At 35.0% G+C, this 25,219-nt stretch overlaps 1 protein-coding gene across 2 annotated transcripts in view; it reads left to right on the forward strand.

Annotated features, from left to right (window-relative positions):
• The window catches only part of LOC145247927 (palmitoyltransferase ZDHHC14-like), a 355,339-nt gene that overhangs the window by 91,464 nt on the left and 238,656 nt on the right, over window positions 1–25,219 (forward strand). For both annotated transcript variants that reach the window (XM_080109566.1, XM_080109567.1), the window contains exon 3: window positions 13,600–13,760. In XM_080109566.1, the coding sequence (XP_079965692.1) occupies window positions 13,600–13,760 (161 nt within the window). The remainder of the gene's footprint in view (window positions 1–13,599; window positions 13,761–25,219) is intronic.

The raw sequence follows: 25,219 nt of genomic DNA on the forward strand, positions 1-25,219 counted from the left end.
GTCATAACTTGGATCGGTAGAGAGCATGAGTTGTATAGTGGCGCATCTCTGATCTCCTTGTTAAACATTGTGTTGTGTCACTTTTCGACACGATAGAAGGCTCTTATCACTCTTGGGATTTGTACACAACTGGCCAACTAGAAAATATATTAAAGATTAAATCTTTTCAAGGGATATAGGTAAAGAAAATAAAGGTTGAAACAAAGAAAGGATATGACAATATGGTATCTGAGTATAGTGGTAATTCTTGTGAGTGTTACTGATGGTCTGCAAAAAAACAAAAAAACGGTTTTCATCAAACGAAAATAGAATAATGTCATTTTTTTCTAGGGCAACAATTTTATCGTCCTACCATGTATTAATATTTATATTCACTTTTAAATTTACAGAATTATTCAATTTGTAAACTGGGAAATTTTTTTAGTGTGTGTGTATATATATATATATATATATATAACTACTTCATTTACTCACATAAACCTAATATACGAAAGTATAGATTTATGCGTAAATTTTAAGTATTTACTTCAAAAGTGCTCAATACGTAGGTAGAGCTAGTTAGTAATTTATAAAATATATATGGCGATTAAGCTACACTGAATATTCTGCGTTTCATCCACTACAGGATTCGTCAGGCTTATGCACGAATTCTGTGGTTGCTTCTTGTTTTTATATATGCTGAGGATTTCTAGTTAGCCAATCTGCTTTCTAGTATCCACCGCGCCCCTTCCTATCAGCCAATGGGCATGCATTTTATCGAACAAAGGATCTGTTTTAGAACTAGGTTAGTGGTTTAAGGTAGACGTTTTCCTTCCTTTTTTTTTTTATATATATAAATATACCTATGTGTACACACACACACACACATGCACACATATATATACATGTATTTATTCGCTAGTGTTGTTTTTGATTTTTATGCGGTGTCTACAATTACATTTATCACCGCACACTTTGCCCAGTCCAAAATAAATGCCTAACAAAAAGCGTAGTTTATCAAACAACAATATTTGCGAAAGAAAACCCGAATAACAAGAAATATTACATAGGCATGACTTCCTTAGATTTCAAAACCCGATACTATGACCACAAAAGTACATTCAAAAATAAAAAAAACACTGTATAAAAACAACACTAGCGAATAAATACTGGGAACTAAAAGAAAGCGGACATTCGCCGGTAGTCGAATGGAAAATAATGAGACAAGCTACCACGTGCAGACATTTAGACGACCCATGTAAATTATGCCTCCATGAAAAATTTGCTATCCTGTACTTTAAAGAACCTCAAAATCTATTAAACTGTAGACGAGAAATAGCAAACAACTGTGTTCACAAAATAAAACTTACTCTAGGATAGCGATACAAAATAGCTTTAAAACTAACAATAACAATAGAAAACAAGCAAATAAATAAATTAAATAAACATGAATATACATAAACGATCACACATGTATATACATGTGTGTGTGTACACATAGGTATATTTATATATATATATAAAAAAAAGGAAGGAAAACGTCTACCTTAAACCACTAACCTAGTTCTAAAACAGATCCTTTGTTCGATAAAATGCATGCCCATTGGCTGATAGGAAGGGGCGCGGTGGATACTAGAAAGCTGATTGGCTAACTAGAAATCCTCAACATATTTAAAAACAAGAAGCAACTACAGAATTCGCGCATAAGCCTGACGAATCCTGTAGTGGATGAAACGCAGAATATTCAGTGTTGCTTAATCGCCATATATATTTTATAAATTACTATATATATATATATATATATATATATATATATACATCGAGTTTTTTTTTTTATATATTTAAATTTCATTCAGAAAAATATACCTTTTCAAAACGAAAATTTATTTGCACAAAGAATACAATTCAGCATACTTTCCTTAACCCATGAATTTTCGATGTAGGCTCATTTCCTCAGAGGAAAAGTCATTAGCAAAATATTAGATCTGATTTGAAATAATTTTGCTATTCAGCACATACAAAGAAAATATATTAAAGATTAAATCTTTTCAAGGGATATAGGTAAAGAAAATAAAGGTTGAAACAAAGAAAGGATATGACAATATGGTATCTGAGTATAGTGGTAATTCTTGAATAGAGTGGGATGATGTTGTTAGAATCCAAATTAGTTGAAGAAATCCACATTGAAGGTGAATTCCAATTTTTTATGATAAAGCATTTTTGGTTCTAAGTAATGATCCTTTGGGAATGGATGGTCCAAGATTCATTCTGCTAGACTGAGTTCTTAATCTTAGGCAAAGTAAAATAAAAAAAAAAATTTTTTCTTATGTTTCCATTCCAAGCTATGATAAGATCCACCATAATGGACTTTTGTCTCAACGTGACATTATCACAGACTTGGTCTGAGTGAAGGCTAGTTTTACAGGAGTCTTTGTGCAAGGTCTTTGCTGCGCATCTTATCAGCTATACTCCTGGTTGCTTTCCAGTGACTTCTCATGCAAAGGCAACTTTTGTGAGTGTTACTGTTGGCTCTCACAAAATTTCCAAACCATCTAAATGACCAATCTTTCTTCTTGCACAGAATCGATGCTGTAGAAATTTCATAATTTTTCTATGATATCGTAATTTTAATTCTTCTTCAATTTATAATCACGTTTATTTTAACAAAAACATTTACTCATTGCGATGAGCAATTTTTTTTTTTTTTTAATTTTGTCTTGAGTTTACTTGTGAAAGTGAAAAATTTGAGAAACCTATCACAGCTAAGGATTACTGCTAATATTTTAATAAATGGTAAATAATTTGAATTTTTATTTCTCCTATCTACTTGATAATGTAATTATTGGACTTTTTTAATAGCATATTCAGTGCTTAAGGTTGTAGTCTTTTTTATTCCTCCCACTATTTTCTTTTCTCCCAAGAGTGTCTAGCGTTAAAATCTGCAACTCTGGTAAACTAGGTAAAAAAACTGCCTTCATCCACACTTGCATTGATTTCTATTTTATTGAATGCTATTCTCTTCCTCTCCCTCTGTCGTCTCTGTTTCTCTCCCCTTGTCGTTTCCCTTTCTCTCCCTCCCGTCTCCCTTTCTCTCCTTCCCCGTCTCCCTTTCTCTCCCTCCCCGTCTCCCTTTCTCTCCCTCCCCGTCTCCCTTTCTCTCCCTCCCCGTCTCCCTTTCTCTCCCTCCCCGTCTCCCTTTCTCTCCCTCCCCGTCTCCCCTTCTCTCCCTCCCCGTCTCCCTTTCTCTCCCTCCCCGTCTCCCTTTCTCTCCCTCCCCGTCTCCTCGTCTCTCCCTCCCCGTCTCCTCGTCTCTCCCTCCCCGTCTCCTCGTCTCTCCCTCCCCGTCTCCTCGTCTCTCCCTCCCCGTCTCCTCGTCTCTCCCTCCCCGTCTCCTCGTCTCTCCCTCCCCGTCTCTTCGTCTCTCCCTCCCCGTCTCTTCGTCTCTCCCTCCCCGTCTCTTCGTCTCTCCCTCCCCGTCTCTTCGTCTCTCCCTCCCCGTCTCTTCGTCTCCGTCTCTCTCCTTCCCCGTCTCTTTGTCTCTCTCTCTCCCTCCGTCTCTCTCCTTCCCCGTCTCTTTGTCTCTCTCTCTCCTTCCGTCTCTCTCCTTCCTCGTCTCTTTGTCTCTCTCTCTCTTTCCGTCTCTCTCCTTCCCCATCTCTCCATCTATCTCATCATCTTCGTCTCTTTGTCTCTCTCCCTCTGTCTATATGTCTTCCCGTCTCTCTTTCCCTATCTCTCTCGGTCCTGGATATGACCTTAAACTATATCCGATGGTGAGGCCCCAGCTTGCGGGTTTTGGAGCCACCATTTAATTGCCATTCCTCCCAGATCCACTCTGACCTGGAGTGGAAGTACCTGTTAGGGTCCCAACTATGGGTTAAATAGAAACTGACTTGAAAAAAAAACAAATATATTCTATTAAAAAACTTTTCTTCAAAATCACTGAATTCGGCATTAAATAACCTGAAAAGGGTTGATATGCCGTAAAACAAAAACAACCAACCAACCCTATCTCTCTCGGCCTGTTTTAGTATCTCTCTTCTCTTTAACCCAGGAATTTTAATTCTGTTAATCTGACCGTAGACGAAAAAAAAAAAAAAAAAAAAAATCACAACACACACACACACACACACACACACACACACACACACACACACACACACACACTTTGTCATTATACTGATTGATAGATCGATTTCATCTGTAACTGAATTGGATTTTGAGATCAATTGACAAAAATGGGTATTTGAAGGTCATTGGGTACAGTGACAAAACCTTATGACAATATATATAATAATCTCATGTATCTATATTTTATCAAATTTCTCTATGTAGGGTGAATTCCTCGATTTTATTGTAATTAAGAAAGGAAAAATAATTTTTTTTGTATTTGGTAAAATTTCTTTGAAAGAATTTCTTTAAGCTAAATTCAACAGTGTGGAATGTTCTTCAGTTCATTTTAATTATATCCGTTCCATTTTTTTTTTTTCTCTTCATTCCAAATTGCCTTAAGCAATACAAATTAAATCAATTAAATCTTTGTAAGTTTCTTAATCCAATCATCTAAACTTCTTGGTTTCTTTTTTATTTCACGGATAATTGACATTTACGTTTTCTGTTTGTTGTATAACTCATTATATAATCTCATTGAGATATGATTAAGATCTTAGTCTTTTTTCGCTATTGAAATCTGAAAAAGTCGATTTCCTGCGTACAATATATAACATTCTTTCATAATGCTTGTCATATTCTATTTCAACTCTTATTTCGGATTATCTATATAATATTCTGCTTGTCCCTTCCTTAGTTAGTCTGTACGTTATACGTTGAAAAGAATAAAAAAGCCAAATACAATTTTTGAAGGCCAGATTACTGCCACAAAGGCAAAATTCTCGAGATTTGGTTTGAAAAAGGCCAATCTGGCAACTCTGGACAAGAATGAGAGTAATTTCCTTTTGATGTAGCCTAATTTTTGAATTTGTAATGGTAAATGTAAAAAAGGGAACATTCGAAAGAAACAGGACAAAAAGAACATTGTCTGCCAAGAGGTGCTAGACTGAAAGGAATGCACTATGTAGCATAATATTACTTTCTGAGAATTTATTAGTACTTGTCTCATTTGGGTCAGTTCTATATTTAAAATACAACTTACACTATTTTCATAAAAATGTTAATAAACTAATATTTGTTACGTGTTATTGTTTTTTTTTTTTTTTTTTTTTGTCAAAACTAATTTTTGCACTGTCCTGAAAAATATCAGCTGCATCAAAACATTTGTTGATTAAATCTATTTCTCATTCCATGGAATTTTCATGGGTCATGCTAATTTGTATTATTCGGTTTATTATTACATTCAATGTTATTTTAACAATGTTTCAGACGAATTAAGGTATGATCTTCTTCAGTTGTGTCTTATGAAACTTTGATCTGTACAGAATTTTGTAACAAAGTTTTTACTCAAGCTATAGGTGCGGATTTTTGTTTTAGCGTCATCCATTACCGGTTAAACATGTTAGATAATCTATGTATGCAAAGCATTTCATTGTCACCTTTCACATGCTGAAACAAAAATGAGATTGTGCAACGATGAGTGATGAGTATCTAATGCCGCTAAGATGAACAATTCCAACTTCATATATTTTAAAATATATTGCTCTAAAATCAGATTGTCGTCTCATCAACTAAAAAAAATTGAATGTAGCTTGAAAATCCTATAAAATATAGCATGGTCCATAAACTGCAGAAGTACCAAAATATGTTTACACATCTACAAGGACAATAAAAATTGTCGCCCTTGTAAAGACTACAGGATTCCATTTCCATTTTTTTTTTTTTTTTTGTTGCAAACTACTAGTTAGTCAATGTGACACATTGTTCAGCGAAGAGATTGGAGATGCGTCGCTGTACAATTCATGCTCTCTACCAGTCCAAGTTATGAAAACAGGACTATTACTAGTACCCTCCATGCATCGCTGAATTGCCATGGATAACAGGAACGTGCCCAGGGTGATGAAAACAAAGTTTCCGGTCACAGTTATGGTTTTTGTGTGGTTTCAAGTGAGAGCCACATCATACCACCTCACATCTTCGAAGTCTGCTTGAAAGTCAACACCAAAGTGTACCTGAATGTGCTGAAGAGTGTGGTGATCTCCTGGTGCAATAAGGTGGCCACTGGCAGACTCTGCATGCGGAAACAGAGACGCAGCTTCAGAAGGTGTGCTATGACTTTGTACCCTTCTTTTGCTGCCCCCCTCCCCCTGAACCCACTGGACAATTCTATTTGGTCATACATCGAGAACATCTGCAACATGACCTCTCACAATAACAAAGCCAGCTTGATTGCTGCCATTTGCCAAGCTTCTGCTACTGATCGTGGAAAAGGCATGCTCCCAGTTCTGGACCTGCATTGAGGCAGTGTTGAGGCTGGAGGCAGATATATTGAATAGATGTTAGCTCTATTACATTGTCAAGTAACCTGACTTGATGATTTCAATAAAAGTTTTAAAATAAAGCTGTAGTGTTGTTTTCTTTAGGGGCGACAACTGTACCATTCCACCCTGTACATTTACAGATAAAAGGGTGAGGGGGGGGGGTCGTCTTTTTTATTTATTTATTTTTTTTTTTTTTTACTGCTGTAGTTTACAAAGTGTGCTATTTTGTTTCTTGGTTTTCAAACCAAATGCACTTTTTTACAATATCTTAATTAAATTTGAAAGTATACAATAGTTAACATGTTAAGAATGGATTTCTAAAACTACAGAAGTACTTTGATTTTAATTCAAATATTAATGTAGTATCACATTTAGACTTTGCCCAGCGCCACTGTGTATGCGATACTATAATTCGAGAATGGGTCAAAAGCCATCACAAGTACAACCAACATACACATAGCACAAATTCTCACTATTTTGATGTTTGCAAACCATATAGCAACCGCTATAGATATATTCTGTACAAATTCTTAACGTTAAAAATTTGACTCAAAAGTTGCTTGGGTTTGGGTCTTTTGGTTACTGAAACCAATTTTAAGAATAGACTAAACAGATAACAGGTCACCCAAATCCAATTTTGGCCTTGTGTCACATCTTATTTTCTGAAGAAAATAACTCTTATAAAATTTTTTGTAAGATAGTTTTTTGTTTTGTTTTTTTTTTTGCTTGGAGGAAAGTGTAGTATCTGTTTTGTTATTAGATTTCTTTTGTGTTCTGTCAGTTTGGAAGGATTTCTCCTTCACTGAGGCAATTTTTAATTTTTTTTTTATATTTTTGGCCCAATCCGGGGTGTACCTTTTTGGAGCTGGATTTTCACCACGTTAAAAATAGACCTTGTGTCTAACTCTACCCTCGTCGGGAGGCAAGTAAATAGGAACTTTATTGAATGTGTTAAAAAAAAAAAAAAAGTATATTTCAATTATAACATGGTTGTTACACTTAAACTGTGTTGCTGCATATCAAACCTTGGACCCGCACGCTGTTTGAGATTTCGTTGCAAAGGAACATACAAAAATAAAAAAATAAATAAAAATGCGATGGCATTTTTATTTATTTTTTTATTTTTTATTTTTAATGCAAATGAAATGCATTTATTTGTAGTTCTTCCAAAATAACGTATTTCATTTGCTTTCAAAAGTGTTTTTCGTACAAAAGTGTTTTTCAACACTGTCATATAACATGTGCTTTTTAAAAGTTTCTCTCCCTGCCCCTTCACGCTGGCCATAGCTATCGCTTTCTCGCCCTCATTTTCACACGTCCATCTTCCCCAGACGAAACCCTTTGCTTCTCCCTTGAGCAAGCGATTTATTTTTCTCTTTTCTTATTACGCAAGCTTGCACGCACTTGCTAATTTACATATCGCTGAAATGGCTGCGACTGCTGCTGCTAATGTTTTCGCTAGTCAGTTGTCCTACGGCTTCTGTTGATTTTCTCATACGCACGCCACATGGAATGTTACTCAATGAGTTAAGGGCATAACTAATTAAACTGACTTTTAGGCAACGTTTGACTTTATTCATCGAAATAGCCTCATTCCATGGTGATGCACAGATTCCAACACTTCACTAACAATTAAACTTTTTTGTTGAACGATTTCTCTTTGGTCTCATAATATACCTCATTCTCGAGTATCACTTCTTCGTGAAAGCTAAATCTCTGGAGAATTCTTTCAAGTCTGCAAACAGCCAGCAGACTACATGGTGGTCAAAAAGTCAGGTAACATTTTAAAGAAAAACGATATTAGCAATACACGTATATTTAAGTACCATACATTGAAATATAAAATGAAACAAACATGAAATATGTTTATTTTGTTAATTACTATTTAAACAAATAATATTAAACGAATAGAGATTATAATGGATCATATTGTTTTTTCTACCTTTAACATGTTACCTGACTTTTTGACCACCCTGTAGATCTGAATAATAAGGATGGACGCAGAAGCAATTCAAAGTGCAGTTCAAATAGTTTTGCCATCGACTCGTGACATGGTGCATTGTCTTGGTGAAAGCCTTCATTTGTGGCCATTTCTTGGCGATTTCTTCCTTTAAACGCACCAATAATAATATAAAATCGCTATTAATGATTCTTCCTTCCCTGTTTTTGATTGTCAGTGAGTGCAGTGCACTACCTACTTTAGACACAGCTTTCTCATTGACAAGTGTCCGTGCAAAATGGTGAATGCAGTGCCTTTTGATATCTGCAATGTCTTTGCTATCTCGTGCATTTTCAATTTACGATCAGCCGAAATGAATTTGGACTTTTTATGTTTTCTTGGACAACTGCTAAACGTTCAACACCATTCTTAACTGTAGCTTCAGACAGCAGAATTCCAATAATTCATTCTTATCACGCCATTGCTTTGTTTGAATAGTATTTTTACTTATCAGAAAGCGAGGCTTTATCAACACTGAAAATTCAGATTTTTTTTTTTTTTTTCATTTATAAAATTTGCAATGGTAGTTTAACTTAATCATTTGTAAACTAATAATCCCAATTTGGTTCAAATTTTAATACTTCATTTAAAGGTGAGAACTTTATTAAATCATATGAATTTTTTTTAAATAAATGCTATTTATGTGTCGGGCCTGGGACTTATTGAATGAGATATTAAACAAATATGAATATATTAGTTTATTATAAAACTGTTTTATACATACTTTTCATTGCTTATTTTTGTCTACCTTAATTTAATTTTTTTTTTTTTTAACTAAACATTTTTCGGTGCTTGGGAACTTTGACTACCGCGCTATTTTTAAATAGTTTTTTTTTCCAGGTTAAATTCAAGCTTCACAATATCTTTTTTTCATAATTATTATTATTATTAAATTGTTAAGTGGAAGCACAGAATAGTTACAAAACCCCCTCCCCTCTCCATGTTAAGAATGGCTTTCAAAATAACCTTATTTCAGCACGGTGGCAAAAGTGCACAAGTACCCATTTTTCTTTCTAATTATGTTTATTCAGTTTTTATATATAAACATAAAAAAACCTTGTGAAATATTTCTCACAAATTTAACATTTACTGGCTTGGCCTTCGGGACAAGATCAAAGTGTAGTATCTGTTCTTCAGATGCTGCACTTCAATTTCTTGTTCTCTGTCAGTGGAGGAGAAATCTTTCACGACTGAGACAATTTTTTTATTTTTGTTCCTTTTCTCCACGTTAAAAAACGACCCTGGTGTCTAACTCTGTCCCGTGGGGAGGCATTGTAAATAGGAACATCTGTAATGTTTACCTGATAAGCCAGAGCCTTTGCCCTCTGGCTTTGTGTCTATTTTTAGATCAGTCTGTTATTGTTTTATCGGAAGATATAGATGCAGCCAAACACTTACAATTGTAGTTTTACAGCTTAATTAACATCTGTAATCCAATTACCTCGAATTATACCTGCTCGTATTTTAAGTGACGTCTTTCGCTAAGTTTGTTAGCGATGGAGATCTCTTAATCAACTTGACAGACTAATCTTGTCATGGAAGATTTCATTTTTATGAAAATTGATTTATAATTTTTTTATTTTTTAAGTTTGGCATTAATTTTTGAGACGAGAGATCATAAAATTGTACACAAATTATTTGCTTTATATGCTTTCTTCATCCACTATCAACCTAAAATCTACGCTAATTATGAATTGCTCTACCGTAAGGATTGTCTACAGCGAAACAGTTATTGAAACTGTGTTCCATATAGTGACGTTGATGAAGTTTGAATCTAAACACTAGACCTTGACATTAGGATCAATCAAAAGTAACAGGTGTTTACAATTTTCGTATTATTTGGATTCATCGGACTACTGTCCTCATCTTGAGTGTGATTTTCACGTTTTAGTCGATGTAACCTCCGACCTTCTTCAGGTGTATCTTGTCGAACTTGAGAATGTTTCTGTTGAACTCGAGAATTTGGACGGAATTTTGAGCAAGGACCTATGGCGTGGTGGTTAGAGTACTTGGAAAAATCAATTTTATAAAGTGATATTCTCTTGAAGGTTGAAGGTTTAATCCTCAGTGTGGGCGACCGAAGAAATACAATTGTGAATTATTTAGGACCTCTGTCCAGTCTAGGCTGACGGAACAAGAGCACGCGACCTCCGTGAAGTAAATAAAGGGTTCCACTCGAAATTCCATCCAAATTCCAGAGTTTGACAGAAACATTCCCAAGTTCAGCAAGAACTGAAGAAGGTCGGAGGTTACATTGACCGAAACATCGTGAAAATCACACTCCAGATGAGAACAGTAGTCCAATGAATCCAAATAATATGAATAACCAATCCTCATCTAAAAAATTCAGAAACTTTTCATTTTTTTTTTTTTTTTTTATTTAAGTTAGCAAATAATTACCGCCGCCTTACTTTCTCTCTTTGAGCAGGGGTTAGTCTCTTGCTAATTGCCTAAGAATGCCCAGGCACTTTTTACAGGTTAGAGTACTCCTCCTTGTGGGGGTCCTGACTTCTTAATTCCATTTTCTCACTCTAGTGTTACAGTTGTTGGAGTGGGAGAGAACTATCTATCTTAAATTTGATTAAAAAAAAAAACAAAAAAAAAACATCTAAATTAAACACGGCCGAAAAGGTGGGGGGCATTTTTTTTTCTAAACAAGTTAAAATCTATTAAAATTCTCGAGCAACTTTTTTTTTTTTTCAGAAAGAAAAAGCCTGAATTTTATATGAAAAGCAGAATAATATAAAAATTTTTCTATTATTATTAATAGAATTTTAAATTTAAAATTTTCCAAAAAACACCTTTGACCGTGATTTTTGTCTCGATGGGTTTAAATATTTTTTTTTTAAAGATTTTTGAATAAATTAATTTTTATTTTTTGTCGAAATAAGATTTCGGATGATTTGCTATAAGAATATGCAAAAATATTATGACATAAGTACCTAAATTTCAAATAATTCAATCTTTTATCTCAGTATTATATGTTGCGGTGCAAAATTAAAAAAATCTATTATTTACGTTATTTTTTAACAAACTAGGGAAGCCTGTATAAGACAAAAAATAAATTCATTTAGTCCTAACGTTTTTGTTTTGACGATTAAGTGAAGAATAAAGATTTAATTTTTTTCATAAATGATATATATATATATTTGTTGCATACATAACCCTCAAAGTTAAGCAACAATGAAACTGGTTAGTACCAAATGGGTCACTCCTACTCTTAAAATATTTTTTTTAATGTAACCAATCAGGCAAATATACTTTTTTAATAATTAAATTATAATTCCAAACGCCATTTATGATGAAATACCTTCAATATTATCTTATTTTTTCTTTATATTTTTTCCTTCACACTAATTTCTATCCAGCTTTTATTTTTTCCTAGTAAAAACCCATAAATAAAAATAAGCTAACACTGCTTTTTTTCTGATATTTTTGTTTTATATTAATTATAAATTCTTTTATTTTCAAAAATTGAGTGTATTTTTAATTTCATGATTACAATCATTTTCCCTTTTTATAACCTGTGAAGCATATACTTGTTCCATAAACCATATAAAATTGGTTTTCCCTCCAATTTTTGATTGCATAATTTGTGAAAAAAAATTTTAATTAGAATTTGTTGGCCCTTAAAATTGTAGCATCGTGTAGAGGCAGACTTGGACGTAATTTTGGAAAAGGGGGAGATAACAATTTTGTAAATACAGAACAACTGTTTTAGGCCATATGGGCTTCCATAGATAAAGAAATATCACAACAAATTGCCAAAAGAAATTATCATATTTTCAGCCAAATGTGCAGTTATTGATTCGTTTTTGGTATCGATTCTTCAAAGCATTTTCTATATAATAGTATATTAGCAATGTTGGGCTCACTAAAAGAAAATTATTAATTTATTTTTCAAAGGTTTAAGTCGTGTAGATACGGCATACTCATGTTTGACACACCGGTTCCTGTCAGATCACTGAAGTTAAGCAACGATGAGCCTGGCCAGTACTAGATGGGTGACCATTTTGGACTTCCAGGAGCTGTATGTAGTCTCCGCTTATTTTGGCATTGTTTCCAGTCGTCCTGGACTTATCCTTGCCACTGGACTCGAGCAGTGCTGATTTAGGAGAGGTGTGGTTAGGGATTGCGCAACCCTTGTCACACAATTACATGCGCAGCTGCCCCTACAGGGGGTATCCTTTGTCTTTCGAGACTGGACGGAGGCATCGAATCGAAAAGTCATTTTTTTCATAAAAATAATGAATATATATGTATTTTGCTTATCTGAAAGATAATAATTCACATATTCAATGAATTTCACACTTCAAAACAGAAAAGAAGAAAAATTCAACACTTTAAAAAATTTGAATTTTTCAACCTTAAAATCTGATACGTGCACAACTGTTTTTTTTTTTTTTATCTACAATCCTCACCCTCCTCACAATACAATCAATATTTATATATTCTTTTTTTCCTTACACCCTCCCCCTTCTTTATTTGTGGGTACTTAAAATAATCATCCAAAACTAGAAGACTACTCACACCTGAGAGTATCCTGTGCCTCTACAAGGCCAATATTCGCCCATACATGGAGTATTGGTGGCACATCTGGGCTGGTACATCTACCTCTAGCCTCTCCCTCTTGGATCCAAAAAAGATTTTCCAATCCAATAGGTCTCATTTTGTCATTTAAGCTCCAACTCCTATCCCATCACCTCAATGTTGCATCTGTCTGTTTACAAATATTTTAATGGAACGTGCTCTGATGAACTCATTACGCTTGTGCCTCCTCGATGTACATATCCTCGACAAACTCTCTTAGCAACAAAATCACACCCCTTCACTGTTGAAGTCCCTAAATGCCAGAAAGCTTTCTATTATAATAGTTACTTCCCTCGAACACCTAGACTTTGGAATTCCCATCCTGCTACCTGCTTCTCTTACTGTACTGATATGCAGAAGTTTAAATGTAATGTAAACCAACATCTTGTTAATCTTTCCTCGGCATGGTCTCAAATAGTAGCTCCTTATGTGCAAGTGGCCATATGTTGTGTTAGGGGTGAACGTGAGTGAACAAAAAAAATATCCTAGCAATGCCAAGTTACAATGTTAATTCGATATAACTGATCGTTGTTAATATTTGATGATATTTAATAATTAATTTTACTTTATTTATTTATTTATTTTTTATTTTTTTTGCAGCTGCCGATACTTGGCCGTCAATGTATCTCCTGCAATTCCAGCCATTGGAGCTGCCTTGTTTTTATTCGTCATCTCAACGTTGTTCCGAACTAGTTTTAGTGATCCAGGAGTCATTCCCCGAGCCACTCCTGATGAAGCAGCTGATATTGAAAGGCAAATAGGTGAGTGATTTCTGCTGCGAATAATTAGTGTCAACACAACTGATTATACACCTTTTAACTTATCTACCTACTCTATCTGATAACCACTTCTCCTGCTCTGTAAGTATGTATACATGTGTGCTACCTATCTGATTACATAATAGCAATTAGATCTATTACCTACATACAAAGCAGGGAGATTACTTAGAATACAGAAATATATGGAAAGTAGTGATGGACGATTCCAATATTTTTTTCCAGATTCCGATGCAATTCCTGATTTCGATTCTTTATAAATCTCTAGATATTTACCTTTTAAAGTTATTTTTTCCCCGATTACCGTAAAAACATGTAAAACGTAAAAATACACTTGTGAGGGATGATCTATTGGTTGTAGCTTTATTGGTAGTTGAAAATCAATAAATATTATTTCATTATTACTACCAGCAGTGGAAGATTTTGTTTTAAACAAAATCACATTAAAAAAAAGATAATTAAAGGAATCCTTTTTTGGCATTGGAAAATATGCACAAATTTTTTCAATTCTGATACCCCCCCCCCCCAGATGTTATTACGATTCGGATTTATCATCCCAACACTAATGGAAAGTCTATCTCTTATATATTATGAGATACAAAGGTATTTGTGAAGTTACATTTTCATAAAGTATCTTTATGTATTTCTATGTAAACTTATAAACTAATTAACCAATCATCATGAATTTGAAACACTGCTTTTAAATGTTAGGGGTTCAAATATGGATTATATTTAGCTTAAATTAGTTTTCTACAAAGGAGGCAAAAATGGAGTCCTCATCATCATATCATATGTACCTAAAGATTGTATTGTTATCATTGGTTTCAATGATATTTTTCTAGTCAGAATTCTTACACCAGAGATTATGGGAGGAACTATTTGAAGGTTGCCAATATCCTGTATTATGATAAAGAGGTAGTGTAATATACTCTTTAAAAAAGCTTAAACCGTATATTTGAGGCATTTTCTAGAATCAGAATCATGTAATGGATTTTGATCATAATTGGAATAAGGATTTTAGACATAAGATTTAGTATTATTATATCTCGATTTTAATCTTCATAATCTATAATATAAATCTTAAATGTTTGTGTATGTTTGTATATCTGCTAAAAACTTTTCACAGATGCATCGGAACATGACGAAACTGGTATCATTTTAAACCTCAAACTTTCGGATGATAAATACCGAAAAATTGTCCGAAAAGATTAATTCCTTCACCCTCAACTGGGCAGTTTTCTACAAGGAGGGATCGCTTTTTCGCAGATATTTTCATAAGTCATCCACTCTTTTTGATTGACTAGCCTTAATTTTGACATTCGCCACTTCTGATTTTGCGATGGACGCAACGGCAAAGACATTACTTTTTTTTTTTTTTTTTTTTTTTCCCACATTCTTTTCCTCGTTCGCAGTACAGGTTTGAGCCTGCCTGCCTACTACCACTTTTTACTCTTTTTTGCTTAACATACACCCCCAAAAACCTGGGCAACGCCAGGCATCCAAGCTAGTGGTATATAAGTCATACAAAACTGTTCCATTTGGGAAATTAATTTTGCCCGTCCTAGGACAGGTCTTCTATTAGATATGTATTAAATGTAAGTTTCAACAACAAACAGATATCTTCGATGATTGAAGCCTTTTAATACAGCTTCTCATTAATAGAATTATTCTTAAAATGACCTTTTCTTGCAGTCTGACGCACTTTGAATTAAAATGTATTCAATGACTTTGTTTCTGAACTCAATTATCATAAATCCTTTATTACAGAAAACAAAGGTTTCATTTGACAGAAACACATTCACTGACACTCAGACACAGATCATTTTTACATATGCACCCACACACATGCTTGTATAGGCACGTGTACATGCATGCATATATATATATATATATATATAATATCCATGTGTATATATACTAGCAGGCCACCCGGTTGTAAAATACACTTAAATATATTTTGATTAATGCAGAGCTCGTATTTATTATTATATTATATTGGACCCAATATATAGTAACAACTTAAAAAGTTAAAAAAGTGCGCCACCACCGAGAATCGAAACCAAAACATTTAGCTTATGATTTACTTTTTCCTTTGACGTTAATGTCTGAGCTATGAAGACATATTTGCTGAAAGGCTAAAAATTAAAACCTGAAATAGGCATTACATTACGCATGTATATTCATAATGCCGTATTTCGACCTTCTTCTGGCAAATTCCATTTTTTTAATTTTCACACTTTTGCACCGATATTCCACAGATAAAACCCAAGTATAAAGTTTCGCAAACATGTTTTTCATAGATCAGGTATTAATGTCAAAGGAAAAATTAAATCATAAACTAAACGTTTTGGTTTCGATTTACTTTTTCCTTTGACATTAATGCCTGATCTATGAAAAACATGTTTTTAAATCATAACTATATATTGGGCCCAATATAATATAATAATAAATACGAAATCTATATTAATCAAAATATCATATTTAATTGTATTTTACGGCCGGGCAATGGTGGGCAGCCTGCTATTATATATTTGTGTGTGTGTCTGTATGTATAAATATGTATGTATATGCTAGAAAGAACTTATCCTGCCTTGACAAAGTTCAAAATAGACTTCGTAGCCTAGTAGGATGTATGCCCTTTTCTCTTCCCTACAACCTCTTTCTCACAGAAGTGACATTGCGAGCCTGTCTCTGCTTTATGGCAAGTGCTCGTCTGAGCTCCAATCTATGGTCCCCTCTCGCCAAACTTTCATAAGAAACACTCGTCTGGCTGAAAACTATCAATAATTATCTCCACTCTTTATATGTGCCTAAACCTAAACATTGATTCCATGAACAAAGTTTCTTTCTTAGAATTGCACACCTGTGGAACTCTCTTCCGTTTGCCTGCCTTCCAGCTGACTACAATATAGTTGTCTTCAAGTTAAACAAAAAGTTCTTAATGAGCCATTCTCCTTAAGTAATCCAATTTACCAAATTTCCACTACTAACGATTTCTACGATATTGTCCCATTGTACACTCTTTAACCCTTATCCCCAAGTGGCCTCTGGGCCTTGATAAGCGGGGACTCCTATGCAAAAAAAAAAAAAAAGTATTCATTCTACGTCACCAAGCTATAAATTTTGCCTGTTTTTAATGGATTAAAAAGTTTAGCATTTATAATCATGTAAAAGAAGTTAAGTAATGAAGCAGATTATTTGGTAGTAATAGATGTTTCCAAAGTTCATTATTTGGTAGATTTGATTGGCGTAAAAGAGGGAAGAGGTATTTTCAGCACGAGTGGATGGTGATCAGCTAAACCAAATTGAAAATTTTTTCTTTGAAAAAAGTCTACAAAATAGAATAATTTAAATAACTATTTTTAAATATTTTATCTACAAACTTTAACCTTAGTGGAACCTGCAAAATGTAAATTTAAATATAATTTTGAAAAAAATATTTCAATGAAATTTGTTAAAATTTGAGGAAGAGAAATACTTGAAAAATTATGAATAAATTTTGACTGATTATCATTTCTTCATTTGTTGTGCTCTGTTATAGAGAAAATAAATTTGAAAGGCATTAAAATTTAACAAATTTTAATAAAGTGGAATTGGTAATTCAGAAGAATAGGCTACTCGATGTCCGCAACAAACAGTGTCAGATAAAAAATTATATTCTAAAAAAAAAAAATATTTCATAAATACGTTTTTTTATAATACTAAAAACAAATTCAAAACTGAAAAATAACATTTTATTTATTTTATGAAAAAAAAAAAAGATTTAAGTATAATGCAAATTTTTTTATCTGACACTGTTTGCGGTCCTGGATATGACCTTAAACTATATCTGATGATAAGGCCCCAGCTTGTGGGCTTTGGGGAGTGTGGAACCACCCCTTAATTGCCATTGCTCCCAGGTCCACTCTGACCCTGAGTGTTAGTACCTGTTAGGGTCCCAATTATGGGTTGAATTCTACTAAAATCTTTTTCTCCAAAATCACTGGATTCAGCATTAAATAACCTGAAAAGGGTTGATATGCCATAAAACAACCAACCAACCGACACTGTTTGCTGCTGACTTAGAATTGCTTGTTCTGATTCATAGTGAAATTAATTTCAGCAGAAGTGGGTGGCAAAACTTGTTCTTTGAAATTTCTAAAAGATGAAATAATTTGAATAACTATCTCTTTCTCTGTCTCCTGTTGGATTTTCAATAATAATTAAAAAAAAAAAAATTAAACTCTTTCTTGCCTCAAACAAGGCATTTTGCCGCCAGTGTAAAGGGTTACTATTTGGGATCATGTCTAACAGGGGAGTGTATTGAGTTGAGAAGCGAGATGTCTGTTCACATTACATTTAAACTTCTGCAGTCAGGGAAACAAGGAGGGAATTCCAAAGTCAAATAGTCCGAGGAAAGACTCTGTTAGAGTAAAAGGCTTTCTGACATGAATAACTGAGTGTAGGGGCGGGATTTTGTTGCTTGTTGAGTGAGTCAGGAGTATATATGTTGAGAGGGCACATGCTATGAGTTCATCAGAGCACATGGCCCCTTTTTTTCATTTGTAACTGTAACTCTGCTTGTATTGTTCTTGTATTTTCTTCTGCACACAATTTACTCTTTCACTCTCTTGCCGTTTGCTCCGTCTGATCATCTTGCAAATATTGAGTGACTCTTTGTTTTGTCAGAATTTGTCATCTAATTGTTATTGAAATATTCCCATAAAAAATCCAGATATTTGCTTCGTTCATACAAGTGTCTTCTGCTTCAGAAAAGTGACTCATTTGAAAAACAAAAACAAACAAAAAAAAAACTCTTAACACTTAAACTTTCTTCTTTTACTTTTTTTTTTTTTTTACTCTTCAGATTCAAACAAATGTGTATTTGTTTCATTTTATTTATTTCTGTAATAAAAGTAGATTAATCTCCTAAAATCGCCCAGACAGCTATAGAATTCACTTACTGCACCTCTGTTTAGGGGTAAGATGTCCACCTCCATCCTCACCATGAGTCCACCTATTTGCTGTGGGTGTCTATTTACTTCCTCTACAGGAGTTTAGACACAAAGTCAGATGTGGTTTTGAAAATCCAGCGCACCAAGAAAAGTACACTCTGGCCTAAATAAAATGCTTGAGCAGCCCTGTCATCATTCTCCAGTAGAATCGCCTCAGGTAATTAGCAACAAACTAACCTGTTTGCCATTGGTGGTGAACAGTGATATTTATTCCAAACCTGCCACTATATTTACATATAGATCTAAGAATAAGAATACAACTGAATGCAAAAAAAACTATTAAATAATATCTTTGCGTTTCTGAATTTTTGAGATGAGGATTGGTTATTTGGATTCTTCGGGCTACTGTTCTCATCTTGAATGTTATTTTCACAACATCTTGGTCGATGTGACCTCAGGCCTTCTTCAAGTGTATCTTGTCGAATTTGGAAATTTTGATGGCATTTTGAACACAACCTTTTATTTGTTTCATAGGGGTTGCATGCTCTTGTTCCATCAGCCATGACTGGATAGAGGTCCTAACTAATTTGCGATTGTATTTTTCGGTCGCCCACACTGAGAATTGAACCTTAAACCTTCATGAGAATATCACTTTTACAATTGATTTTTTCAAGTACTCTAACCACTAGGCCACGGGTTCTTGCAAAAGTTACAGCAACCAAAACGTTGTGAAAATATCACTCAAGATGAGAATAGTAGTTTGAAAAATCCAAATAATATATCTTCCTTATTTTTTTTTCTGTTTTAAGCACAGAATCTAATGACATAGATTAACACTCAGTGTCATCTCACAAAGTAAAAGCAAAAATTTCCTCTCAAACTCATTATCTGTATTAACAATATTAGAAATAAAAAGGTTAACTTACTGATCCATGAATGGAGATCTGCATCATTTTCCGACACAGAAGAGATCATGCTTTGTCGAATCCAATGTCACATGAAATGTGAAGAAATAAAACAGACACAGCATCGAAAACTACCCAAAAGATGTTATGATAAAAATCCACACATACGTTCACAAAAAATGGCAGTACCACTGCAGCAATAACACCACTAATAAATTATTGACAATACTATTTGTATCTGCGAAAATGGAAACAAGGCTATAGGAAGTTACGAACGGAGAAGATTGTCTCCTTTCCAAATCTGTATTGGCTACAAAACCACACCTTCAATTCTGCTTAAGCAGAAGGAGCCTCCATGATGCCCGATTCATCATGTCCCATATATGGTGAGACATGTTAAAGTTTGTAAGGCAGGTTTATAAATAAAAACTCGGAAAACACAGCAATTTATATGACTTGCTTTATTTGATATTACAATGTTTTCTCACATTTTTTTATGTGCCGTGGGGGTCCATGAGGTCCAAACCCACTAGTGAGAGTAAAAGCTTGGGATGTCCTCTCTATTCCGCAATCAAATCTTTTCTAATGGTTTAGTTTCACTGCAAGTATCTATCCAAACTATTTTAAATACATTCTGCGACTGAATTCTTGTTTACTTTTCAAATTCTAACAATTCACAATATTGTTATAACGTTTTTGAATTCAAACACTGAATTCTGTTCAGTGCACTTTTTGTATCGATCATTATTCATTCAATTAAAGGCAGCAAGAAAAAGATTAGACCATCTATGATATAAATCTCACCTGTCTGTTTTAATGTATGTATGTTTGTAGGTCTCTCTAGAAGTGTACGCCATGTTTAGTTTCAGAACAGTTTCCGATGGTTTGTTGTTCTACACAAGTCCTGGGAGGTGATTGGTTTGCAGTAGACAGTTCTTGAGTTGGAATCCACAGAGCAAAAGATTCTTCCCATGTTGACACAAAGAAAACGTATGCGAAATTTCTACAAAAAGGTTTAATATTTATGGAGCAATTCTGGTATCTGATTAGTTGGTAGCAGAAAGTGAATTAATTTGATCTGTCAGTTCCTAGCAGCATCGTTTATAAATAGAATCTCCTGACTGTGCGGGATCATACCCCCCATTATAGTGCAAAAATAGTGTAACAGTCTCGCAAAAACTTTCAACAGAGGTGACGGATTTTCACGAGATTGGTGTCATTTTGAAGCTCGACCCTTGGCCAAAAACATTAATTTCCTTCGCCCTTAAAGTGGGCACTTTTTTTACAAGGAGGGGGCCGCTTTTTTCACCAATATTTTTAAAAGTCATCACCTCTTTACGATTGTCTAGCCTTAATTTAAACCTACGTCACTTCCGGTTTGGCGATGGGCGCAACAGTTAACGCGTCACTTTCTTTTATTTTTTTTTTCCACTTTTACCCTTACATACACCTCCACTTTCTTTTCCGTCTTCGCGTTACAGGTTCAAGCCTGCCTGCCTACTACAATTTAATTTTTTTTTTTTTTTATTTTTTTTTTTTTTTAAATTTTTTTTTTACTCTACACACTAGACATGTCCTGTCTTTTCTATAATCATCTTTCATTCTTGTTAACTCCTTGTATCATGTGGGTTCATGCTTTGTCTGGAGTGACTTCCATGAGAAAAAAAAAATTCCTGGGGGAGGGGAGTACTATCTTATGACAAGTATATTTTTTATTTTATTTTTATCATTTGGTTGGTAAACAAAGGCATTCAATTTTCACCAACTCAGTTTAGCATTTAAAGGATAAGGTTTGCAGCAGTACTTAAACTGATCTAAGTGAACAAGAAGTTTTCCCTTCATGTGCAGACGACCATATGAGATGCAGACAAACTTATTTGCTGAAATAATGCATTCGTAACTGCAGAGACAGAAGCTGCTGTAAAGATGCGGAGACGTTGCTGGGACTATTGTGAGCCGGATGGATAATTTTTTTTCACCTTTTATTGATATGTCCGTTATTTTTACTTGTTTAGTGGCTGCTGCTATTTATGCTGCATCGTGATAACTGATTCATAAGAGCAACCAGTGATTCAATTATTTATCAGAAACTCCCCCGTTTTCGCCAACACCGTCATCACTTCCATACAGCAGGTCTCAGCTGTTGTTTGCTTTTGCTGTTGTTACTGTTGTATTTTTGATATCACTGCTGACTGTGACTAATCTTAGTGGTTATATCTTGTTGCATTGCCAAATACCATTAAAGAATGTGATCTCATTCATTGTGGTACCTCACCTTCTCTCTTTGCCTCTATTTTATCCATGGTCTTACTTATGCCTGTTTTTGTGGTCTCTCTTTGCACGTCCCCCGTCTGTACTGTCTCTCTCTTTGCGCATCCCCTGCCTGCACCGTCTCTCTCTTTGCACGTCCCCTGTCAGCATCGTCTCTGTCTTTGCATGTCTCCCATCGGCGCCGTCTCTGTCTTTGCGCGTCCCCCGTCGATGCCGTCTCTGTCTTTGCGCGTCCCCCGTCGATGCCGTCTCTGTCTTTGCGCGTCCCCCGTCGATGCCGTCTCTGTCTTTGCGCGTCCCCCGTCGATGCCGTCTCTGTCTTTGCGCATCCCCCGTCAGTGCCGTCTCTGTCTTTACGCTTCCCCCATCGGCCCCATCTCTGTCTTTGCGCTTCCCCCATCGGCCCCGTCTCTGTCTTTGCGTGTCCCCTGTCAGTGCCGTCTCTGTCTTTGCGCTTCCCCCATCGGCCCCATCTCTGTCTTTGCGCTTCCCCCATCGGCCCCGTCTCTGTCTTTGCGTGTCCCCTGTCGGCGCTGTCTCTATCTTTGCGCATCCAGGCTCTCTCTAGTTGTGAGGAACTGCTCTTTGAAATGACCCTCCCCTTCCCCCTATTTCTCTCTACATTTGCATCTTTCTCTCTTTTTGTGAAGTACCATACTTATCTAGCTTGGGCACTGCCATATCTCTCACCTTGTGCAGTGCTAGTAACAATCTCTCTCTCCCTATGCATTTGGCACCATCCTAGCGATCTCTTACACTATCCCTCTCTGCATGTGGCATCATAGATGTTTCTCTGCATATTGCACCATCTTTACAGTCTCTCTTTCTCTCTCTCTCTCTCTCTCTCTCTGAATTAAACACCCTCTTTATATTTATAACCACTCATTTCTTTATCATCATTATCTCTCTGTCTGTCTGGCTGTGTGTGTGTGTCTATATATTAGTAAGTTTCGAAAATATATAGCAGTTTAGCTACACAGAATTTTCCATGTTTCATCCTTATGAGAATTCGTCAGGATTTTGCATGGAATCTATGTTATTTATTCCTTTTGTGTGTGTGTTCATTTTGTGTATACATGTTATTTCACTCCCGCTGTTTAATAAATTTCAGGGTTCTTTAAAGTTTAGGATAGCCTATACAGGTTATCTAAGTTTCCATACTATTTTTCACTCGACTATCAGCAGTTGTCCACTTTCCAACAATAACAACAAAAATGATAAACAAATACAAAAGTATAAAATAAAATGTAAGTTTAAAACTTTCAGGTTAAAACTAGATCACTTCACAACACAAAGAAAAGTGAAACTCGATCCCTTTCAAAGAAATAGTTAAATTAGAGATCAAGTAAACCCTTGTCTGATAAATACATGCCGATTGGTTTCGATAAATGGATGTGTGAATAACAAAGAATCTGATTGGCTGATTAGCAAACCCAGTAGTACGAGGAATATATAAAAACATGAAGCAACATCAATTCCATGCAATAGCCTAACGAATCCCCACAAGGATGAAATGTGGGAAATTCTGTGTAGCTTAATTACCATATATATTTTCAAAACTTATTACCTAGCTCTACTTGCGTATCGAATACGGTCAAAGTAAACACTGATGCATAAAATAATAATATATATATATATATATGCAATGCCTCCGTTCAGTCTCAAGAGATAATGGACATCCCTGTAAGGGTAGCTGTGCATGTAATTGTGAGGCAAGAGTTGTGCAATCACTGACCACACCTCTCCCAAATCAGCACTGCCTGAGTACAGTGGCAAGGAGAAGTCCAAGACTATTGGAAGCAACGCCGGGATAAGAAGAGAGAACCTACAGCACCTGGAATTTCTGAATGGTCACCCATTTTAGTACTGATTAGGCTCAATGTTGCTTAACTTCGATGATCTGCTGAGGGGCCGGGGACCTCAGTGTGTCAACGTGATTATACCGTGTATGTGTATAATATATATATTACAAAATTTTGTTGAAATTCAAAGACTTAAATTTTTTCTATTATATAACTCTTGTTTATTTCATTTTGGATCTCTTCATTACAGCCGTTTCGTTAATGGGATGACAATTTTATGTTTTAAGAAAAATATATGCTCTGCGCCTATAAAATAGATACATTGAGCTTTATTCGAAATTAACAGTGATTCAATTTTTATCATAAGTTTCAACCCATTAAATGAAAATGGTATACATTGAAATTAGCAATATTTAAAAAATAAACATATATGCACCCTTCTCTATACCCCTTCTGTCTTTTATTTTTTATCAGCCTTTGTCATATCAGTGTCAAATCTGAAATATCCAGATGTAAAACTAAATGATGGACTCACTTTTGACCTATCTATATTTGTTAGAAAGATCTCTCTCTCTCTCTCTCTCTCTCTCTCTCTCTCTCTCTCTCTCTCTCTCTCTCTCTCTCTCTCTCTCTCTGCTCCCCCTCCCCACCGCTTTCTCTCTTTTTACTCCCTTTTAGATTTTAGATTCTGTTCACTTAAAATATGATCTTTCATTGAACAATTGTGGTTTCCACAACCACAACCCCCCTCCCACCTCTCATTCTATTTGTTTTCTTTCTTTTTAAACTGTTTCCTCCCAGAGTAATATTTTTTTCTTTTCCATCCAATACAGCAACAATGCCTACCTGCACTCTCAGAGCTACTACTACCATCATTATCGCTGTTGCTTCAACTATGTCTACTACTACTACTACTACTACTACTACTACTACTACTACTACCTTGTATGCCACTCCTGAATCCTAATCAATAATTGTTGAAATGAAGAGAACTGTTTTCTGCTACTCTTCCGCTGCCTCTTCCTCATCCTTTTTCTGTACACCCCCCTTCGTCACTTTGTATAGACTCAGCCATATACACAACTAATCAATAGCACACTTGCTCTCTCACTATATTGCCAAAGAAATAATTGTTATTTTCTTTTATTTTCTGTTTCGTTCACGAAAGAAAAAAAAAAAAAAAAAAAAGAAATGTATGTGTTGAAGAATACAATAGACAGGTTGGGAACGGAGACGGAGTGGCTGATGAAGAACATGTTGCTTTTGAAGCAACTGTATACAAGCCTCTACATTTAACATGCCAAAGGGACTCTGAGCTCATTTGCCTGCTTAACTATTGGGAACTCGTGTATTTTGAATGCTATGTATATTATGTGTGTGTGTGTGTTACAAACTATCAACATCGGTACCGTTGGTTTCAAATCACAAACAAAGGGGACTATAGTTGGTTTCCTATGCCGTAACTAGGTCTCTTTCGTTTATATTTGAAACCGATAGTAGTGATCTTGTTTTGATCTTTTGTAATATATAAA

Source organism: Euprymna scolopes, chromosome 26 (genome assembly GCF_053919585.1).
Source record: "Euprymna scolopes isolate OS-2025 chromosome 26, ASM5391958v1, whole genome shotgun sequence".
Lineage (NCBI taxonomy): Eukaryota > Metazoa > Mollusca > Cephalopoda > Sepiida > Sepiolidae > Euprymna > Euprymna scolopes.